Genomic DNA, 21,097 nt, shown 5'->3' with positions numbered 1-21,097 from the left:
TATATATTATTATTATTATTATATATATATATATATATATATATATATATATATATATATAATGCAGCAAAAATAATACAGAGTCGAAAGAAAATTGATTTATATAAATTATAAGCTGAAATAATTAAATTAATATTTTAATTTAGTTATTTGCCTTGAAAACCAATTAAATTATAGATTTTAAGGCGTACGGAGTCTTGTTCATTAAATTATTTTTTATTAATTTTTCCGCTTTCAATTTTGTGATATTCTGCACAGTGAATCCTCCCAGATTGGAAGATTATAGGGATAGTCTCGAAACTCGACAAGGCTTGTGCACACAAAACCATAGTATATCTTTTTGAGCCTTATTAAAGGACTTACCACACCGTCATGAAACTGTTCATCACTCCTGGAGGGCACAAACTGACCAATAAGAAATTCAACATTAAAATTCGCACGGGCGACACGCTGTCGAAGGATTGGTTGGTCTGTTCCTTCCGCTCCCTCGGCAGCGTTCTCGTGTCTAGTCTACGGATACAGATCCCGCTCGCGCGATTGAGATACGCTAAGATAATTCGAGCGCGAGTCACTGGGGCCTTTGATAGTTTGCATGCACAACCTTTCTCTGAATTTTCTTCAGGAACCATAAAAAAGAATGAAAAGAGAGAAACACACCGTGGTACAAGCATGTTTCAGTACAGTACACGCAATCGACTCGCAAGAACCACAGCGTTGTATTATTATTTGGTGATACTGAAGCTCGAAATAAATAATCATCTCATCACGCATACACAGTCGAGTGCTTCGCCGAGATATACACCGCGTGCTCAAATCAAACTCAACGAAACAAACAACCTTGCTCGTGTTTCGAATAGAAAAAGCGAGCGTCGTAACAGCGACTAAAGGAGATAAGTAGTTGTCCCGTCATCTTTATCACATCCGGTAATAATATTAATATTGCGCCACTGGGGCAGGTGAATTAATAAATTGAGCCGCATTATGCGCATGAGGCTAAACGGTTGTTATATTAAAAGATGTTTTCGAGGCTGTAGTTTTTATCATTTGATTCTTGAGTGATCGAATTAATTTAAGAAGATAAATAATTTAGCTTTCTTTTTTCTATTAATCTTTTTTTATTAATTATGATAATTATACGCTCGATTTGTCTATTTCAATAAGACAAGACATATCTACTTTTTGACAAAACTATTCTAGTACAGTAATAAAATATATGAAGAGGAATTGTACGGATGTACTTACTTATTCGAGGCCTTTGTCGGTTTGCCGTCTACGCCTAGACCGGCCAGGGTGCGACACCTGAAGTTCTCGTAGTGTACGTTGTTCGTCACGTCTTTTAAATCCTGCACGTGCGTCCTTACTACCATGTTTCGGAGCGCAATGAAATCGCAATGTTCCAGATTCTCAACTACACAAAGAATTGAAATAGAAATGAATTATAAAAAATGATACCCAGTTTGTATAAAGAAAAAATATGCATTAATCATATTTCTAAGAAATGAGCTTCTTATTTATCTATTATTTTATATACTATTTATTTCATATTAATATAAACAGTGTAAAAATGCGCAAAGATATACGCAGAAATAAAATTAAGTATAGCTAAATAAAAAACTTCAAAACATAAAAACTAGGTTAACTCTAGTTCTGTAGTTATTTAAATGATAACTTTTATCCAGCGATAAAATTTCGCGCGATCATTTCAATTCAATGATCTATACCTTCTGCAATTCCCCATGGATATTTTCTTCCTCGTATTTTCTTCCCATCGTGTTCAATAACTGTATTCGCTCCCACGACTGCGAATGGCACTCTGTCTCTTAATAATTTATGGAGTTTGGTATCCTCTTCTTCTTCGACCTCCGGAAATTCGTAGATCTTTATTTTGTGTTGTGCAATCTCATTTAAGATCTGGAAAACAATGATTAAATTAATAATTTAGAAAAAAAATATGCAAACAAGTCCAGATTTATCGAATGCTATTACATATTTCATTGTTTATATATGAGATTTATATGAGAAAAAATTTCTTAAAGATTATATTTCTGTTATGTTTCCTGTATTTTTTAATAATAGCAAATTTTTTCTTTTTTTTAAATTGTAGTATATTATAGATAAATACCTGTTTCTTGAAGTGTGCGCACTCATCCGGCGTCATAGTGTCCGCCTTGGCAATAACAGGTATGATATTAACTTTGTCATGGAGACGCTGCATGAACTCCACATCGAGCGGCTTCAATCCGTGACCGGAGGGCGCGACAAAGTAGAGACAGCAATGCACTCGACTGTCTGGGATCTGCCGTCTTGTCACACGGGATTCTGCGTTGAGGAATTCCTCGTATTTCGACTCGATGTAGTCTATTACTGGCACCCAACTGAATAAAAACAAAAGGTGTTATTCACATAAGTAGAAGTCCAAAAACAAATACATGTGGGATTTAATCGGAAGCTTTCAACCGCTTCGTCAGATTATTACCAGTTACTGTTGTCCACAGCGTCACCGAAACCAGGCGTATCGACGACCGTGAGGGTGAGATTTACACCCTTCTCCTTCAACAGCACTTTGCTAGTTTCCACGGCAACCGTTTTTTTTATCCTGAGGCTGGGTCCGGGATATTCGGCACTATATATGTCTGCCAGGAACATGGAGTTGATCAAGGTGGATTTACCGAGACCCGACTCCCCTGTAAAAATAAAAAGTTTAGTATATTTTGATTATAGATATATATATATATATAAAATCTTGAGATAATTTAATTTGTGGGAATTTTTTAAAAATTGAATAATAGAGTTTAACACGAATTGTACAATTACAATAGAATACGTATTTTAATTACTAAAATAATTTGATTAAACATTTGCAGAAACGTACAATTTATAGTTCTAATTATAGGAATATTCTAAAAGGAATATTCTATATTAATCGTGCAATATTTTAATTGAAATATTTCAGTTGAATGACTTCTTTTCAAATATATTTTTTTGAATATTATTTCATAAATATTTTCTGTCTGCAAAAAACTATTTAATTCTCAAAAACAACTTCCTAGCTATTAAATATCTCGTCATAACGATCATTAATCTCAGTCCAAATATTTATGGTCGATATTTCTAGAATGTCTCGCATCCAATGGATTCGCGGTCAAATAAATTCGATGACGGTATCCGAAACATAATGAGATAAAATGAATGCCGTGACCTCTTAATGCGCAAACCTTGAACCAAGCGAAGTGCCGCGCCTACGCCTTCAGCCAAGGGTAAGCTATTGAATTGTGTGTGTTCTCTATTTACGGAGGAACGGCTCCGCTTATACGCGGGCTAATAATAGCCCCTGCACGCAGCAGACCACGCTCTCAAATTTCTCCAGACCCAATGACACTCTTTCACACCCGCGTGCATGCGCTTCGTTCAAGATCGACAGCACTTTAGTCAGTATTTTTGTTACTATCTCCTAGAACTCTCAGCTAAATTCTTAAAGTGTTTTCCATGCCAATGTTGCGTACATATTTCCAGGTCGACATAATTTTATTTTATAAAAGCATTTATCATTCATCATAAAGAATATAGATAATTAAACAAATGTGACATATCCATACGTTAAAAGCCTTCAATTATACTGCTTCTCCGTCGTGCAATTAAGAAAACCGGAGCTAAGTAATAAATCTAAGCAGAAGGAAAAAACATAGACTGCAATTAACAATTTATAGCCTTTTTCAATCGGCGAAGATACGTTATTACAGCAAATTGGCCGTTTCGAGTGTGCATGATGGTAATTCATAATAAACAATAATCGAGGTCAACGAAGAGAGAAGATTCGATGGTTGATGAAGGTCGAAATCAAAGGTGCGGATAAACATCTTCGCGTGTGAGAACCGCTGAACCTCGGCGACAGCCTTGATCCAACAAGCGAGGAAAGAAGCAAACGAAAGAGAAAGAGAAGAACTCGCACGTGCTCGGCAGATGAGAGGTTGCATCGCGAGATGATATTCCCGACGAAATGGGAATACCGCTGCAACTACCGAAGAAACGGATCCTTTTGTCTTCTACCCGGGCCAGTTCTCGTGAAACAGACAACCGTTGTTCCGCTGCCGCATAATAGGGCATTTTAATGTCCAGCTCCCCGTGAAGTGAGATCGCGTTTCTCACCGCAAACAGAAATTCGACCTCGACAATAGACTTCGCTGCGCTTCCATGGGCGTTACTTCTTATCGATTCGGCATTGCTTTAAGAAAATACTCATGCACGTTTCCATATTTTATATAAACTTAAACATTCATTGATTTATCTCTCGTAATACTAGTTTCTTAATAATAGGTTACAACTGAATTATTTCAAAATAACGAATTTACATTAATTCTAATATATTAACAATTATTTATATTAATCCTTAAACAACCTACACTACGGGGACAACATACTTGGGTATGGCATATCCAACATAATTCAATTATTTATAACTTGTATAAAAATAAAATAAACAATGTTTTTTAAATTAGATATTAAGGAACATAATGATATCAAACAAATATATATATTTTTATGAATAAAAGTTATAAACAATGGGAAAAACATTAGAAAAAAAGTCAAGTATGTCGAAAAAGTATTTAAGAATTAAAAAAATTACCGTTAATTACTTATACAATTCGTGTCAAAATAATTTCATCGTGTAATAATTTATCTCAATTTTCACTACAAACTACCGAACTATTACCGACCTACGACCATGAGTGTGAATTCGAAGCCCTTCTTTACGGCTTTCCTGTACACCTGATTAGGGAGATTCACGAAGCCGACGTAGCCGTCGAGCTCCTTGGGCTTCGTGGGCGGCGTAGGTCGCGCATGGTGCAGCAAACTGCTCTCCTTGTTACTGTCCTCCTTGGAAGAGATCGCAGTACGTGCCGACTCACGCCTGTTGCTATCTTCCGAGGCATCATTCGTGATCGCCGTTGTCACCGCCGTAGATGGTAGCCGCGACTTTGCATTGACCCCGGTCAGGGCCCCACTCGAATACACTGGCGCCGTGTTAGGAGACGTGAGGCTACTGGCTGTCGTGGTGTTTGCCACCGAATTGTTCATCTGAGACCCAGGGCTCTGCGTCGGTGGCTGCGGTGGCGGTACCGACGGCACTGACGGTGACGAGATTATACCCGTGCCGTCGCCTTTGAAAAACAGTTCACGCTTCGTCTGGATCTGCAAAAAAAAAGAGAATAATTATTAATTTTTTTTATGTCTTTATCACGTTTATCGGATATTTGAATTTCTCGAGAATTTGAACAATTTTATATAGTGATTTATATAATATATATAATAACTTTATATAATAATATAGCCAATAAATATTTATAGCGAAAAAGAAGCTGTTCAGTTTAATTGCTTCAATTAAGATTTTCATCCAAAATTCCATTAAATTTTATCATGGATTAAATATTTTATCCGACTTGAAATCAAAGACAAGTTTCGTCGATAATCTAGTAATAATCCAATAATAATAAAAAAATTGTAATAATAATAATGCGTTTTTTGTTTAATTATTTAAACAAAATTTATTATTATTATTGAAGAATAGGATTATTGGTTTCATTATCCTCGTTTTCATTTCCGATTTAGTTGAGTGCGAACAAGGACGAGACGTGTCGTTCGTTTTACATTTTCAAGACTTGCCGGGAAAGGCCAACATTGTTCTGTAATACAACTACCAGCAAATACCGCGATTCCGCATGTTACTTCGACCGTGACATGCTCGTATACGCGAAATGCAGGTAAACTTGTGAAAGAGCACCGTGAGGCGATAAAATCGCATCGTGGAAGAGCGATCGATATTGCCAACGACGACGGTAGCGCGGCTTCCGCTATACTACAGTCTTATACACTTCCGGCCGGAAGTGGCCGGAGTGCTAAACATCGACCGTTATTCGAAGGACAGCAAATGCCGCAATGACCAACGGAACAGAATAATCTTTTTTTCATGGACTGCCTTTGGACACACAAAAAGAAAACGATTTATATTCTCAAGACTATGGGGAAAAAAGTATTTATTAATTACAGCTTCGTTATTAAGTATCGGTTTGAACCTTATACTCCAAGTTTATTATTTAATATATCTGAGTATACAAATATACAAATAAATAAATGAGTAAATAATAAGTGAGGAATATAGTCGAGGCTGGATTTTAATATCTAATATTTTTAAATACAAATTCTAAATATACTCTCTAAATCTGAATCAGTGGACTAATTACCCAGTTGCATAGTTGGCACTGATAATCTATGAAGTTCAACTAAAAAAGGAAGAATGTTTGAGCAGTATATAACTAAAATACTGATATTTGCACGTTAATTTCAATTTTTCGATACCATATTCATTGAGTTTAAGCACTAAAACAAGATTAGTTAGGGAATAGAGATCTCACATTTAATTTACTAATTACCAGTGGCATACTTGGCACTGATGTCAGTGATTATTCACTGATTCAGATTTAGAGTATCTTTAAAGAGTATCTGTATAAACTGTACGTCATTTATTGTTAGTCTTAAAACGCAATCATAAATGAAATAATATCACAATTGATTGTCAATTTGATAATACTATTAATAAGCTCTCAAAATAGCTCTCTGAAGAATTTATTGTAAAAAATACCACCGTCACAGGAAATCTAATCTATTTTTGATATATTTATATTAAAAAGAATTAATCATTGAAAGAAAACAAAACTGTAGTAAAAGTTATGACGGAGGTATTTTAATTCTCCGAGTCAAGTCTCCGTCGAGTATAACAATAAGTATTCTCTATAACAATAAGTATTCCAGTTGTCTTATGCAATTCGAAAAGGTGATTGACCGTCTAAGTAGCGATCGTTTAGCGTTTCGAGTCATATAAAGGTACAGGAAACCGCGGTACACGCCGTGCGTTCCGTTACACTTGGGAGCCGATCGTAGAATACGAATGAATCAGATAATCTTTGTATACACACGTGGCGACTCATAAACACAACGTGCGTAAGGTCAAGGCAAAGAAAAGACTGTCGTCCATCTCCGTCGCGTAATTAAGAGAGTTCCCGCTAATGAACCTGAATCAGTCAGTTCAACAGTTCCTTCTTCACTTCGGTCAGTATTTATCTGAATTTTTACCGAGTTGTTAACTGGAAAAATTACTTTTCGCGGAAAAATTACTTTTATGCAATGTTCATTTTTCGCTTATTCCGAGAGTGATAATGGTTATAAAACTTTGTATTTAGAGAGGAGAGTTTGTTTTATTTTACAGCAGCGTGATATAAACGAAAATAAAAGATTTGCACTAATTATAACAATTACAAATAAATCTATCAAACGGTTCAATAGAATTAATAATTCAAATATTAAAAATAAATAAGGACTATTAAGATAAATTATAATATATATATATAAAATTGAGTGAAATGAGAATTTTCACGTATAAATGCAGCTTATAATGTGGTAAACAAAAGCTATCATAGACACAAAGGTCGGTAATAAAGTGTATAGTTTTGAATTATAGTGTCAGTCATCAAAAGTAGAAAATTTGTGATCACAGAGCACCTTTGATATATCATAAACAAAAATTCATTATCGAGTATTTATGTCAGCTTTTCCATATTATTATATAAACTACTTATATGTGAAAACTAGCTCGTTACACAGGCAATCAATTTTCCATATATAATTAATAGAAAATGTATTCTCGTTTATTTCACATAGATGCCATCTCATAAAATAGAACAAACTATTCACTCTCATCTAAATACAGAGTTTCATAATCTCGGAGCAAGTAGCGACAGGAATGAATATCACACAGAAAAGTTTGTGTCCTCTGAACGAAATCTCACACGTTGAAGAAATCTGAGTCAGATGAGCAGGATTATCGTGCCGAATATGAAACGTGTGTAATCCCGATAGATATGAGAAGAGATCCTCGCCCTCAAAAAGCGCGAAGGCTTCTCGCTTATCGGTACGCCTCGCCCGGCGCAATCATTCCGTCGAGTCAATGTACGAACGATTGCGCTTTAAAAGCATTTCACGCATACACGGGGAACGCGATGGACGAGCAAATAGAGTATAGTGTGTTGCAGTTTAAAGTGCTGCAACTTTGTTGCAGTCGGATAAGCCTCCAGTCATCGGCGAAATCCATCATGGATTACGAAAAACTACATGGAAACGAACGATATCTCTAGAATCTAGTAAATCCTTCTCGGCTGTATAGTATGTAAAAATACAGTTCTAAAGATATGAGTGCTTTGTTTGCCAATCGATAAGATAACGATATAAAAATCGATCACTATCTTTAGAGTCGTTCGATATGTGAAACGAAATATGGGAAAACTAGCACGCGATGTCGCAAAGCTTCATGCTTCTCTTTTAAAAATTTTAACGAGCGTATTTAATAGACTCCGGAAAGAGACGATTTCGTCACATCCGTCTCTTTCGAAGAGGCAACAGTGGATGCTTTCCGGTAAGAGACGTTAATGACACAGTGCAAGGCAGCGAATCATTTCATCCTTGTTAAACATTAACAAATAACAAGGACGAAGTAATTCACTGTATTATACTGCTGGAATTTTCCGACAAGGAGCACAATGTAATACAACGAATCTTGTCTCTTCATCCTTGTTAAATTGGCAAATGACAAGGACGAAGTCCTTGTATTCACTGTATTACACTGTGCCAACTACTGATGTTTTTCGATAAGGAAATGTAACACAATGAATCTCTTCATCCTTGTTAAACGTTAGCAAATAACAAGGATGAAATAATTCACTGCCAATTATTGGTATTATCCAGCAAGAGATAGTGTAACACACTCTTTAAATCTCGTGGAATGAAATCTCACTCGAAGAGAAAATTCAAAATTTAATCTGTTTTGAAAAAAAAGTAAAAATATGGCTACTCTTGTTAAAGAGTGGCAGATTTTCATTTTTTTTAGAGTGAGATTTACTCTTTTGAAACAAGACTTTCTCTTCAAAGGAGTGAAATCTCAATCCTTTTTTTAAGTGAAATTCCATCTACCTTGGTATTACACTCCAAAAAAGGGAATGAGACTTCACTCCTTCGGAGTGAATCTCATTTCAAAACAGTAAATTTCATTCTAAAAAGAACAAAAATCTATCACTCTTGAACAAGAATGATTGTATTTTCACTCTTTTTTCAAGACAGGTTAAATTTTCAGTCTCTTCGAGTGAGATTTCATTCCACGAGATTTAGAGAACAGTAATCATTTCATCTTCATTTAACAGGGCAAACAACAAAGATGTAACGATTCACTGTGTCAACTGTTGATGTTTTTCAGTAAGAAAACAGTGACTTTGTTCAACAGTGGCAAACAATAAGGATGTAACGATTCAGTGTGTTATACTGTGTAATGCAGTGTCTATTGCTGAAAAGCACTCAGTATCTTTTTGGTGAAAAGCACCCAGTATTACAACAATTGTTATTTGCACTTTGCTTTCAAAGTAAAGTGTTGATTCGCGTGCGTTGCTCGCAGGCAGGACTCGGCGACTGCGAGAGAGCCACTCTCTGCACACGTCGCTCGTAGTTATTGTTTTTCGCCGTCGAGAAAGGATGACATAGTGCACTGGAACTCCCCTCTGGGGTGCGAGTTTATATCGCTTGGCGTTGCCTCTCTCGCGTACACAAAGTGACTCTGGAAATCAACGAGGGACCATACGATTCACGCACAACAACAGAGAAAACCGGTCCCGCCGCGCGCGATGCAGCATCATTCCAGAAATAAAAATCTAGCCTTTCGAAGAACGGCCGTGTCTTACGGGAAAGATGTACATGAAAAAATAAAGAAGAAAAGAAAGTAAAATAATGATGACCCGATTTCGCGTCGAGCACACCGAAGATATTCGACGAAAGACGCGGAGAACTCGCGGAGAAGAGATTTAACTGTGATTAATGAAGTTAACAAACTATGATCTTGATAAATTTCCCGGAACACATAACTAACATGTTCACCTTACTTACACGTAATATATAATTGAGGAAAATAAATACTTCTTTGCATGTTTATAATAAAATGAGATATAGGATGAAATAAAAAAGTCTTGTGCGGTAAATTAATATCTCTAAAATTGCGATAAGAAAAGTTTATGGAAGCATGTGAAGTAAAGTTCAAAGAGTAAATATAAAAACCTATAGAATATTGAAAGGCAACCGACTCCACTGAGGAATCTCGGTTTCTCTGTACCCACAAAGCAAGATGGAAGCTTTAAACACATTTCGCGCAAAAAGAAAGTTCTCACGGAGAAACAGAAAATACATTTGCTCTTTTCCTGGCTACTACAATTTTAATCGAATGGCGTTCAGCAGAGAAAACTGATCGAGTGCTCAGTGATTCGTAAAAAATATTTTGTATTTGTTAGAAACAGTTCACTCAAGTCCTTGTTAAAATTTTGTGTTGAATTTTTAACATTCGTGTTAATTTAAACGTAAATTCTAAGATAAATAAATAAAGTATATGTTGATATTTAACATATCATAAATATTAATTTTACTGAAAAAATATGCTTCCACAGTTTGTGTCAATATTATTTTCTTTGTATTAATTTTGTTACATAATATTTATATTATTTTTTAACATGTATATTTTGTATTAAATTAATACAAAAATGTAAATTCATCTCCATTGAGATAAATTTACAACGCAAAATGTGTTAAATTTTTCAACTGTTTTCTTTCATACAATTGATACTTGCTTTTTTAATTCTTGGCTGGATCTAAAGTGTGGGAACCAATCAAAGAAATTAAGGAATCACTGAGCGCTTACTGATCAGTTTTCTCTGTTCAACGTAACATTCTCGGCCTCATTATCTTCGGACTCGCGACCCATAGAGGCGTCTTTCACCCCCCATGATCCAACTTTGGTTCCCAGGCTTGGGAACCCCTGTCGTAGGTCAATACTCTCTCGGCGAGGTTCGCCACCACCACCAGGCACCACCACCGCCGCTGGGTGGCGAGTCATCGTTGTCGTGGTGACTCGATTAAATCGATTCCGTGGAAAATGCATCGCGCCACGGCCGACGCTTTTGTCTCGCTAAGCTCTTCTCATGTACAAAGTGATCGAGTCCTCTTGTACAGAAAGGAGTCCAAGCGCTGCTTCCTTTCATCTTCTTCCGAGTCTCCGCCAGCTGGGATTGCCACACCGGACCGTCGCTCTCGATGATCGTCCACTGGCGAATGAACTTTCACCTTAAGGACCGCGTTATGCTTGCAACATAGCACATGCTCGATCCGCTTTCGAGAAGGACGACGTCTGAGAATTGAGATTCTTTCGCACAAAGCACCGTGAGAAAGGAGACAGGCACGATAACGAGCAATGAATTCCTTTTGATGAAAGTTTCAGCAGGGGATCTAATAAGTACACTCATTATAATTTTCAATAAGCAGGTACAAAACGTGCTTACGCAATCTACATATTCCACGTGCGATCGGTGAATTGCTTAAGTACTGGTTGCATATTTTAAGTAATTATACTTTTATTAAACCCTTGACGTTATTTGGAATTAATTAATCAGGATTTATGGCAACGTTCATACAACAAAGACTCGCTAGACCATTCTTTTAATAACGAGCTCGCTATTATACGAATGGGAATACGTAAGCCATGTTAATTGTTGAAGGGGAACAAACACGTGAGCGTACTCGAGCGAGGCTGATAAATGATAACACCTACATTTAACGCCTACATTAATATGCGATGTGGTCAGGCTAAATTGTATCGCGTACAAATTGCAATCCCGATATAATATGATTATAGTGACCATATTTTTTGAGAGAAAAGGAAGGACACAAATTTGAAAATTTTAGGACTTTATTTCTAAATATCTTCAAATTAATTTGTGATTAGATTAGAATCAGAAGTCTGCGCACTAATTTCTAAAATTTTCTTGTGCAATATACTCCCTCCGAAATAATTTTCAAGTCATCATAACATCAAAATGATAACATCAAATGATGTCAAAATAGCTGCAAATTTGATTATTAAAAGTCACTTTTCAATCAATCACGACTTATTTTGACCTTTGTTGTTCTTGGGCTAATATTGTACTTGCATAAAATTAAATTCGTCGATAGTTTCCGTAAAAATTCGTTCATTAATACTTCAAAATATTAATTAGACAGGAATTTTCTGTAATATTATTATTAAAAGTTTTGAAAAAATAAACATGTCTATTTAAAAAGGATACTGCGTATATTCGTCATTTATTCAAATAAACAAATAGATAATTCTATAAAATAAGATATTAATAAGCAACGCGTTATATTAAAATACTGAAAAGCTGGCAAAATTTTTCCAATTTCGCTTCTGCAATTCTTCTTTTGAATAACGTTGTTTCGGCGTGGTAAAAGGGCTCTCGTAAATTTTGCCGTGTTACAGAGATTACTCGTGTAAGGCGAATGTAGGTCCGTCCATCGTCTGCATAATAGGCGCACTCATAAAATTCCAGCGAACAATTTCCTCTTTTCTCTCTCTATCTGCTGAGTTAGCCGCACATTTTAATATTAATGAGGCAAGCTGACGATTCGATCGCGTGGAGCCTCTTCTTCCTTTTTATTAATGCCTTTTTATTAACTACAGAATTATAGCGTTGACTCTCAATCGATCTGATTCTTATTCTTATTCTTATTAATATAAATCAATCTTTCAACCTTTACGAAGAAAGCCGTTTTGATGTTACGGTCGTATGGCATTTGAACAGTTGCGTGTTCTTCGAAATTAGACGAATTCCGAGGGTTCTTAGGGAAGGAAACTTAAAAATACAGGGAATACTATCATGAGAAGAGCAAATAGTTCTTCTTTCGCGAAAAACAAAGTGTTTTTCATGAAAAGAGATCTTTAAAAAATAGAAAAGAAACTTGCTTCAGACTATCTTCTCGCAATCCCCATCATCGTTGTTCAGAAGGACATTGTTTTATAGACAATTTCGAAAAGTACTTAACGAAATTAACAGACGTCGTCGGATAAACGACAACGTGCAGATTACACGCGACGTTAATCCGCGTGAATCCGCTCGCAAAAACATCTCGTTTGAATCTTCCGGCTCGCGAGACACGAGAAAATGTGTGATGACGCGGAAGCGGAAGAGGTGAATTTATGTTCTCATTGGCGGCAACTTAGATCCCATTACGCTTAAGAGTTCATCATTTGCGTCAATTATCATCTTCATCTGTTCCTCTCTTTCTCTAACGGAGATGCGGCGCAACGGCGCTTATGAAGAATTCAACGCTCGATTCCGTACGAGAATAAACGGCTCGATTCCGTAAATCTGGGCCACCGCGACTATGAGTCGCGATTCAATATGCCATGCCGTTGACGACACAGTAAAGGCGACAGTCGTTATTGAGTCTCGACGATTCGATTACATGCATGTCGAAAGGAAAGTTGAGAAATATTGGCTCGAAAAAACAAAAAAATCTTTAAGATAATCAGAACGAAATAGTAGATTTATTTTTTATTGCTGCACTATATTGAAAAAAATGATGTTATATTATTATCAGCATATTATTTTAATTACAAATAATTTTGTTAATTCACACAAATAATTTCATTATTCATGAAACAAATAAAATTTTATCAAAACAAAAGCATGATTATATTCATTTTATTAATAGCGTTGATTAGTCCAGTTATAAAAAGTAGTTTTAATGAATAGAAGAAATATAAAAGCTAGGAATATGGTTATAGCACACAAAATGTATAAACATAGCATAGCATAAGACTGGATCAATGAGCATCCATCATAAAATTCATCATATTGATTTACGTAATTCAATGGTCCAGATAGTCTGATACTAGCTATGCTATGCTTATATATTTTATGTATAATATTAAAAGATACAGCACATAAAAAATTATATTCAAGAATTGGAAAAAGATGAGGAATGAAACAATAAGATTTAAATGTGAACAAATCAACATTTTGGATTTACATGGTGTCCAGCAAAATCTGGCTAGTCAATTCAAGAATAATTCCAGGACATTCCAGGTAAAAATCCTAATTTTCTCAGAGTTTATCCCATCGATTAATTTTCATTACTTAATTTTCATCGATTTGCACATTATTACATGCTTTATATTTAAGTTAGGATTTTTATATTTAAGTTAGTTTATATTTAAGTTAGGATTCTATATCATAAGAATGAATTAAAACGCTAACAAATTTGAAACAATATTATTTATTGCTTTATAAATAATATCAAACGAACATTCCGTCAACACAAACAATTTACTACCTATGTTCTATTTTAGGTATTAAATTCAAGTTTCTCATTTTCTATTGGTAACTTATTGCATCTTTAAAGGAGGATTTGTACTCAAACACAATTTTTCTTTTTTTTTCTTTTTTCATTCTCTGATTTTTTTAGAAAGAATGATAAATTCCAGGCAAGCCCTAAAATTTTAGGGGTTTTCCACACTGATAAAAAAGATTGGCTAAATATAGCATAGCATTTTTAATTGATTGTAGCAGCCAATGTTTGTTGCATTAGTCAATCAAAATCCTATACTGACATTGCGGATAGGCTAACGCAATCAAAAATTGGCTGTTACAGCCAATTAAAAATGCTATGCCATATTTTACCATCCAATCTAATTTGCTGCAGCAGCCAATCTTTTCTTTCAGTGCAGGAATTTTCCCAGAATATATATAAAATTCCAATATAATTCCAGGATCCAAGGATATTCAAGAACCGCTGGACCACGACATTTACTACTGCTTATTACATTACGTCTCTGCCTGTGATTGGTCGATTCATTTACTGTCTTAGAGGCTGTGCGTAATCAAAGAAATAAGGAACAGGAAATAAAGAATAAGAATTTCCATTTATCAGAAACTGTGTATTCTATGCATGGTTTCTGATAGACTGAAATTCTTATTCTTTATTCCCTATTCCCTATTTTATTTTACGTAGCTCTTCACTGCTTTACATTTTTCTGTAAGCCATGACCTTTAGGTTATGGTATACAAAATACATAAGCATAGGGTACGTATTAGCGAACGCAATAGTTGAGTGAGCGCTTACTGTTACTGGTGAATAATATTTTTTTAGAGCATCCAATCAGAATTTTAGATCTAAAGGAATACATTAATGAGCGCTAATACAGCGAGCGCTCACTCAACTGTTGAGTCTGTTGAATGCATAATTGATACGCAAAATGCGCAAGTATAGCACAACTAGCATAAAACCATGGACCAATGAACATGTATGTAAATCAATATAGAAACTTTATGGATGTTTATTGATCTAGATAATTTTATTTAGCTATGCTATGCATTTTGTGTGCTATGCTCCATAAATTAAAAAAAAAAGAAAAAGAAGAAGAACCAAATATGGGATAATCGAATAACTATTGATTGATAAAAAAACTGATAAAATGATTCGTCATTTAAAGCTTTGTCATTTAAAGTAATGAGAAATAAACACGACGCGGACTCAGGAGCTGTTAAATCTTCTAATTAGCGAAAGGACGAGAAATTCCACCCGAATTTCAGACGAGTTCGCTTTTACGAAATTCGGAATTGGGTTAGCCGCGCGGAATGCATTCGGGGCTGAAAGTAGTTCACGAATTGTCGGACAATGCACTGTGACAATACTGCTTCGGCGAACGATATAATACTGATTGCGCAATAACGCATTCGTTAGCTCGCTTGCTCGTTCACCTTTAAGACAATCATTATCGCCATGCACGTGTCCTCGACCTGGACATAAGGGTACGGACTCCTCCTTAATTAACGCGTCCTTTCAAAAAGAGTGGCGCACGAAGCGAACTTCTATTATATCGATTTTGCTGTCTATGTCGCCAATGCAATTTCGTTCAATCTCTATTTTTATGGAATTATTTTATCGTCGCATTGTTTCGAATTATAACGAATTACTGAACAGTTTTATAAATGTACATATAGTTGAATTATCTCTTAATTGTGACGTATTAACTTTTAATTGTGTTATTGCGAAATTAGCTACCCGAAGAAAGAATTACCGTACAAAAAGCGCTTGTAAATAATAGACATCATTTGGAAACGTACATTCTAGAGTTTTCTCTCCACTTGTAATTTTTTAAAAAATTAAAAACTAAAAATTTATGACTGGCCTAAATAAAATTGTGAGGAATTACATTAATGTAAAGAAATATCTATTTAACAGATAGAAAAAATATTTTCATTAATATAATTCAGCTTTTTTAATTTCAAATAATATATAAATTGTTAGTATCAATAATTAAATTAATACTTCGTATGTGCGCGAAACGAAAACTCGCAGCACAAAATATAAAATATACAACGGCGTAAAATATAAATGATGTTGAACGAGAAAATATCATTTTACCGCGGAGAACAAAGTCGGATTGTATTGCAATAGAGAGGAAAAATTTATAACTTCTCCGGATATCTAGCAGGCTTTTGAATAGCATGATTGTTCGAACTCACTCGAATAAAGTGCATGTATCTCTCTCTCTCTCTCTTTCTTTCTTTTGGATTGCTAACTTATCGTCGGAGAATATCACTGTTCTTTCGTCAGTAAAAATGTGTCAGAACGATTAGACTATGTAAGAGCTCGTCGACCCTCCTCTTCAGGGTCGAGACGCTTGAACGACACTTTTATCATCATCATGCGTGCTCTCACGTCTCATTATATTTCCCTTTTTCCCGGTTATTCTTATTTTCCCTACTTATTTTGTTTACAACGAGTTATTTTCGTGGCTGATAATTCTCACGCATGTGAAAGTAGTACATTTACATTGTATGTATTTTAACATTTTTAACATCAAGAGAAATTATCATTTATTGCATCTTTCTAATCTTTAATCAATTTCTATTATGTATACAAGTTAATTGAAATTGTATATTTTTTTGTTTAAGTTTTATTACAAATAAATTTCGAGATTTCTCAAGGCAATATATATCGACTTGTAATTTGGTTTATAAAACGTAAGCATTGAACATTTTTATAATCTTCGCGATAAACGATGACGTAAACAAATGCAATAAAAGCGAAGAAATATTCTTTTTTGCGATTAAATGCGAAGCGCACACGCAGGTTCTGCTTTCTATGACTCACGAATTACAGCTTTTCGATTGAGGGTGAGATCCCCAAACTTGAACTACCCCTCGGCCAGAAAAGTATCGCAAGGGAGGTTTGCCTCCTTCGCCACATACACATATATTGCTTGACAGTGATTCTCAAAGTGAAATTATCTCGTCATCCATGTCTATGCGATAAATATTTGGAAAAGTAAAAATCTTCAATTGTTCATAATTAATGTTGGTATAATATTTTAGGAAATTATCATTCGTAAGATTTAGTGTGTTTCTAACTTCGGTTTAACAAATTTTCTGAAGTTTATTATCTTTATTCGAGAATGTCGTGATAGAAAATTGTACTCAACTATAATAGTTTGGTATAAATTTCCATAAAATTTCTTGAAATTATCCGCCAGTATATTTCCTTGAAAATTCCCGTCAATTTCTTGAGAAATTTTACAAAAATTGATACTAAGAGTTTTTAGAGAATAGACATATAAAACTTGAATAAGTATCTACTGCACTTTCTTACTAACAAATTCCATTTAACTTTTATAAATAAATTCTAATATTTTTAATAATTTAATATTTTTATATCCTTATAATAACTCTACTTTGTATATTATTCTTTCTAATATCTATATTTATAATCATTAAAATTTGTTCAATCAAATCTTCCTCATTACGAAAAATTAATTAAATATTAATTATTCAATACAATAATCTAAATTGTTTTGTTTTCAAAAATAAAAACTACATTGTGTGTACTCTCAATGAATATTTATCTGAATTTCCGAGAACAACTTTCTAGAGACATTTCGACTCTTCTAACAGAAACAATTTGGTTCGTGCCCAGATTTAGATTTCTATCCAGTATTTCATCTTTCGAACGACATCAACTGAGACGAGATACAATATAAAAAAAGCCATATGTAACATATATATTTCAATAAACTTAATATAATTTCGTATGAATTAAAGATTAACGCTTGAGTGGTAAAACTTGCGTCTTTTTCTCATAATTAATTTACATACGCATCATTTATATTTAAATATGCTTTAACTTCGAAATATTCTTTGATATACATAATATATTTTTTGGAAATATGTTTCTTATGACAAATATTATACATGCCAGCTCACAATGTGTTAGAATAAAGTATAGATGTATGCAAAGGTCAGATTAGTACATGTCACGATTAATCAATTTTTAAATCTGATTTTGAGACTCATGTTTCAATTTTATGTATAATAAAGATCAGTTTCTTAAATTAAAGGGTGGAAATCGTGAAGATATTGGGATGAACAAAACCTGTCTTTAAGATATTCCGAGACCGATATTCATAGTCAGTTCTTACATTCAAGACTATCTTAAGTACAGTCTTGAGATATCATAAATCAATCAGAGAGCCGTATTAGCGTCTTAAAAGATTATTTAAGATTACTCTTGTAATAAAAATAGATTAAGCAGATTATACATAGGCAGTATTCATAATCCGTTCTTATTTTAAGACTATCTTAAGTAATGTTTTAAGATGCAAATACAGCCTTTTTGATTGGTTCACATCTTAAGACTGTACTTAAAACGATCTTTTGAATATAAGAATCGACAACACGGAGAGAATTTTTTCTTAGAGTTTATTCTGAAAATATGATAATAATGTTAACAATATTATATTGTATTTCAGAGAATTTTGTAAATTTCCCTAATTCATTAATAAAATTACAATAAAATATAAAATAAGTTTGATTAATTTTACTGAAGTAATAAAAATCTTTAAAATATTGTATGGTATCACAACTATATTTCCAGGATAAATTTTAAGAAATAATTCTCTCCGTGTATAAATATCAACCTAAGCTTCAAGTATAAAATTCAAAAATGTTAAATGCGCTATATTATTTCATAAGACGATATATTCGTCCAGCGCAATAATAATGGATATTCGCAATATATCGAGGGACAAAAAAGAGGAATAGAGGAGTAGTTTTGCAAGTCGAAAATGTATGACGCCACGAAGTAGCCATTAGCTCGAGATCCATGTCGCAACCCGATGATCATCCCGTTGTCTCGCTTACCGAGATGGGCTCGCCATTCGCCTTTTCTCCATCCAGTATCCTCTGCCTCAGGGCGAGTCTGTCCAAGCTGGCGAGCCTGTAGCTACCACCGGTCTCGCGTTCCCTAGTGAGTCGTTCAGCCGTGCCGCCGTTATTCGAGCCGGCGTTAAAGCTCGACGTATACTTGGGCAGGGTCGGCGGCGGCACCTGCCGCGTCTTCTCCCGGCTCAACATTGTGCTGCTGCTGTAGAGGAAGGACGAGTTGCTGTTGTTGGGTAGACCGACTCGGCCGCCGGACGACGGCGAGACGCCCGACGACGCCGTGGACGATGAAGATGACGATGACGACAGAGGCTTGATGCCGTTGCTCTGGGCGCCGCCCGCGGTACCGTTCTGATTCTCCGTCGTCGACATGTTTTCACCACGCGGAACGGCCTTCTCTTTCTCTCGCTCGTTCCTCCCGCAGGAGATCGCCGCGGGAACTCGACAGGGGATTTAACCCTTAAACCGAAAACCGAGAGATGCTTAACGAGTTCGCTCGTGTTTCGCATTTGACTATACTTGACACGCCGGTATCATGTATCCGTATTGCATAAGTACGTGTATAAAAAAAAAGGCTATTGTAATCCGATTATTGTTCATGTAACGACTTTGGTGCGAATGTATTAAACAAAAACGTGTTTCTGAGACATCAAGACATTCTGGTTGCGTTTTGAGATTATATGATGTAAAATTGATTCTATGGCACTGGAAGTATATATCGAGTGATCGTTACTGACCGTTTCTATTTTTTAGATTAATTATATTTCTTGCGTAAAAAATAATATTTTGAAATTGTTTACCTTTTCAATAATTATGTTCTTTCTACTGATGAAACATTTAGTTTTCATTACTTTCTTTATTTTCATAATAATTTATTCATAATAATTCATTTATTTGGTCTTTTTAAAATAAGTAATGTACTTTTAATTGATTTATAGTCTAATACATGTACATAAAAGATAATATGCATATACATATATATTACTGTATAATAAAATTTGTTAACATCATTGCGTCTCAGAAACTACTGTTTTGATTAAAAATTTTGAAGTATAAGAGCTGCGACAGTTGCAATTACCGTACGCAGTTTTATGAAAGAGAGTCCAAAGCTGGGTATCGAGCGAATAATTTTTTCTTCAGGACGGAAAAGTGAAATTTTTTATGTATGTATGTACACATACAAAAAATTTTCACTTTCACATTTCTAGAGAAAAGGTTACATGATTGGCTTCCTATAAAGAAATTGTAGACGCAGTGAAGATTCGAGTGATGTGCAAAGCGCATGAATGCGTGTAACTGTAAATCGACCGTGTGTCTCGGAACGACCGATCGAAAGGCTGAATGACCCCGCAAAACTTTATTTGGAACTCGTTCAGCAGAAACCATCCGCTCATTGAGCAAGCTTCTCTCACGCGGTAATGAATTTATCCTTGCCTATCCAATATAATGAAAGGAACGATCTACTGTTCTAATTAAACGGATACCTACTTTTCTTATTTTTATTTTAAATTTATTTAAGCATACGTTAAAAAAATTAAATTTTAATAAATATTGTTTGAAGTTCTAAGTAAATACTTAATAAATGTAAACATATTTATTTGATAAAAATTTAATCATTAATTTAACTATCTTTTTTCTTGGATAAATATTTATTATTCAAAGAGATATGTATTAAGATGTAGAAGTTTTTTTCAGTCTAAACATAACAATAAATATAAACATTAAGATAAATATATTATTGTGTTGTCAAAAAAATAAATATATCGTTTCTTTCTTATCAACAATTTTTGTTTGTTTTTTAAACAAACAAAAGTTCTTAAATAAGCAAATAAATACGTAAAAATACTAGCTGTGTTTCTCAACATTTCCTGCGATATTTTTCATGTATCGACGGTTTCAATATAAACGATTGCGATCGACAATTTATGCTGGTAAAGTCACTACGGAGGGAAAAAGAGAGA

The 21,097-nt window shown here is 34.6% G+C and overlaps 1 protein-coding gene across 1 annotated transcript in view; it reads right to left on the bottom strand.

Moving 5' to 3' along the window:
- LOC105620226 (septin-7) overlaps positions 1 to 19,508 on the bottom strand; it is a 23,038-nt gene extending 3,530 nt beyond the window's left edge. Inside the window, exons 1-7 of the mRNA XM_012201731.1 lie at positions 19,116 to 19,508; positions 4,716 to 5,190; positions 2,477 to 2,684; positions 2,123 to 2,375; positions 1,722 to 1,911; positions 1,243 to 1,408; positions 364 to 405 (exon numbers count right to left, since the gene is read on the bottom strand). Coding sequence (XP_012057121.1) covers positions 364 to 405; positions 1,243 to 1,408; positions 1,722 to 1,911; positions 2,123 to 2,375; positions 2,477 to 2,684; positions 4,716 to 5,190; positions 19,116 to 19,508 — 1,727 coding nt within the window. The remainder of the gene's footprint in view (positions 1 to 363; positions 406 to 1,242; positions 1,409 to 1,721; positions 1,912 to 2,122; positions 2,376 to 2,476; positions 2,685 to 4,715; positions 5,191 to 19,115) is intronic.
- Between the last annotated feature and the right edge of the window lie 1,589 nt (positions 19,509 to 21,097).

The sequence above is a fragment of the Atta cephalotes genome, assembly GCF_000143395.1.
Source record: "Atta cephalotes unplaced genomic scaffold scaffold00025, whole genome shotgun sequence".
In the NCBI taxonomy this organism is placed as follows: domain Eukaryota; kingdom Metazoa; phylum Arthropoda; class Insecta; order Hymenoptera; family Formicidae; genus Atta; species Atta cephalotes.
Note: the sequence above shows the minus strand (reverse complement) of the source record. Positions and strands in the feature narration are given on the sequence as shown.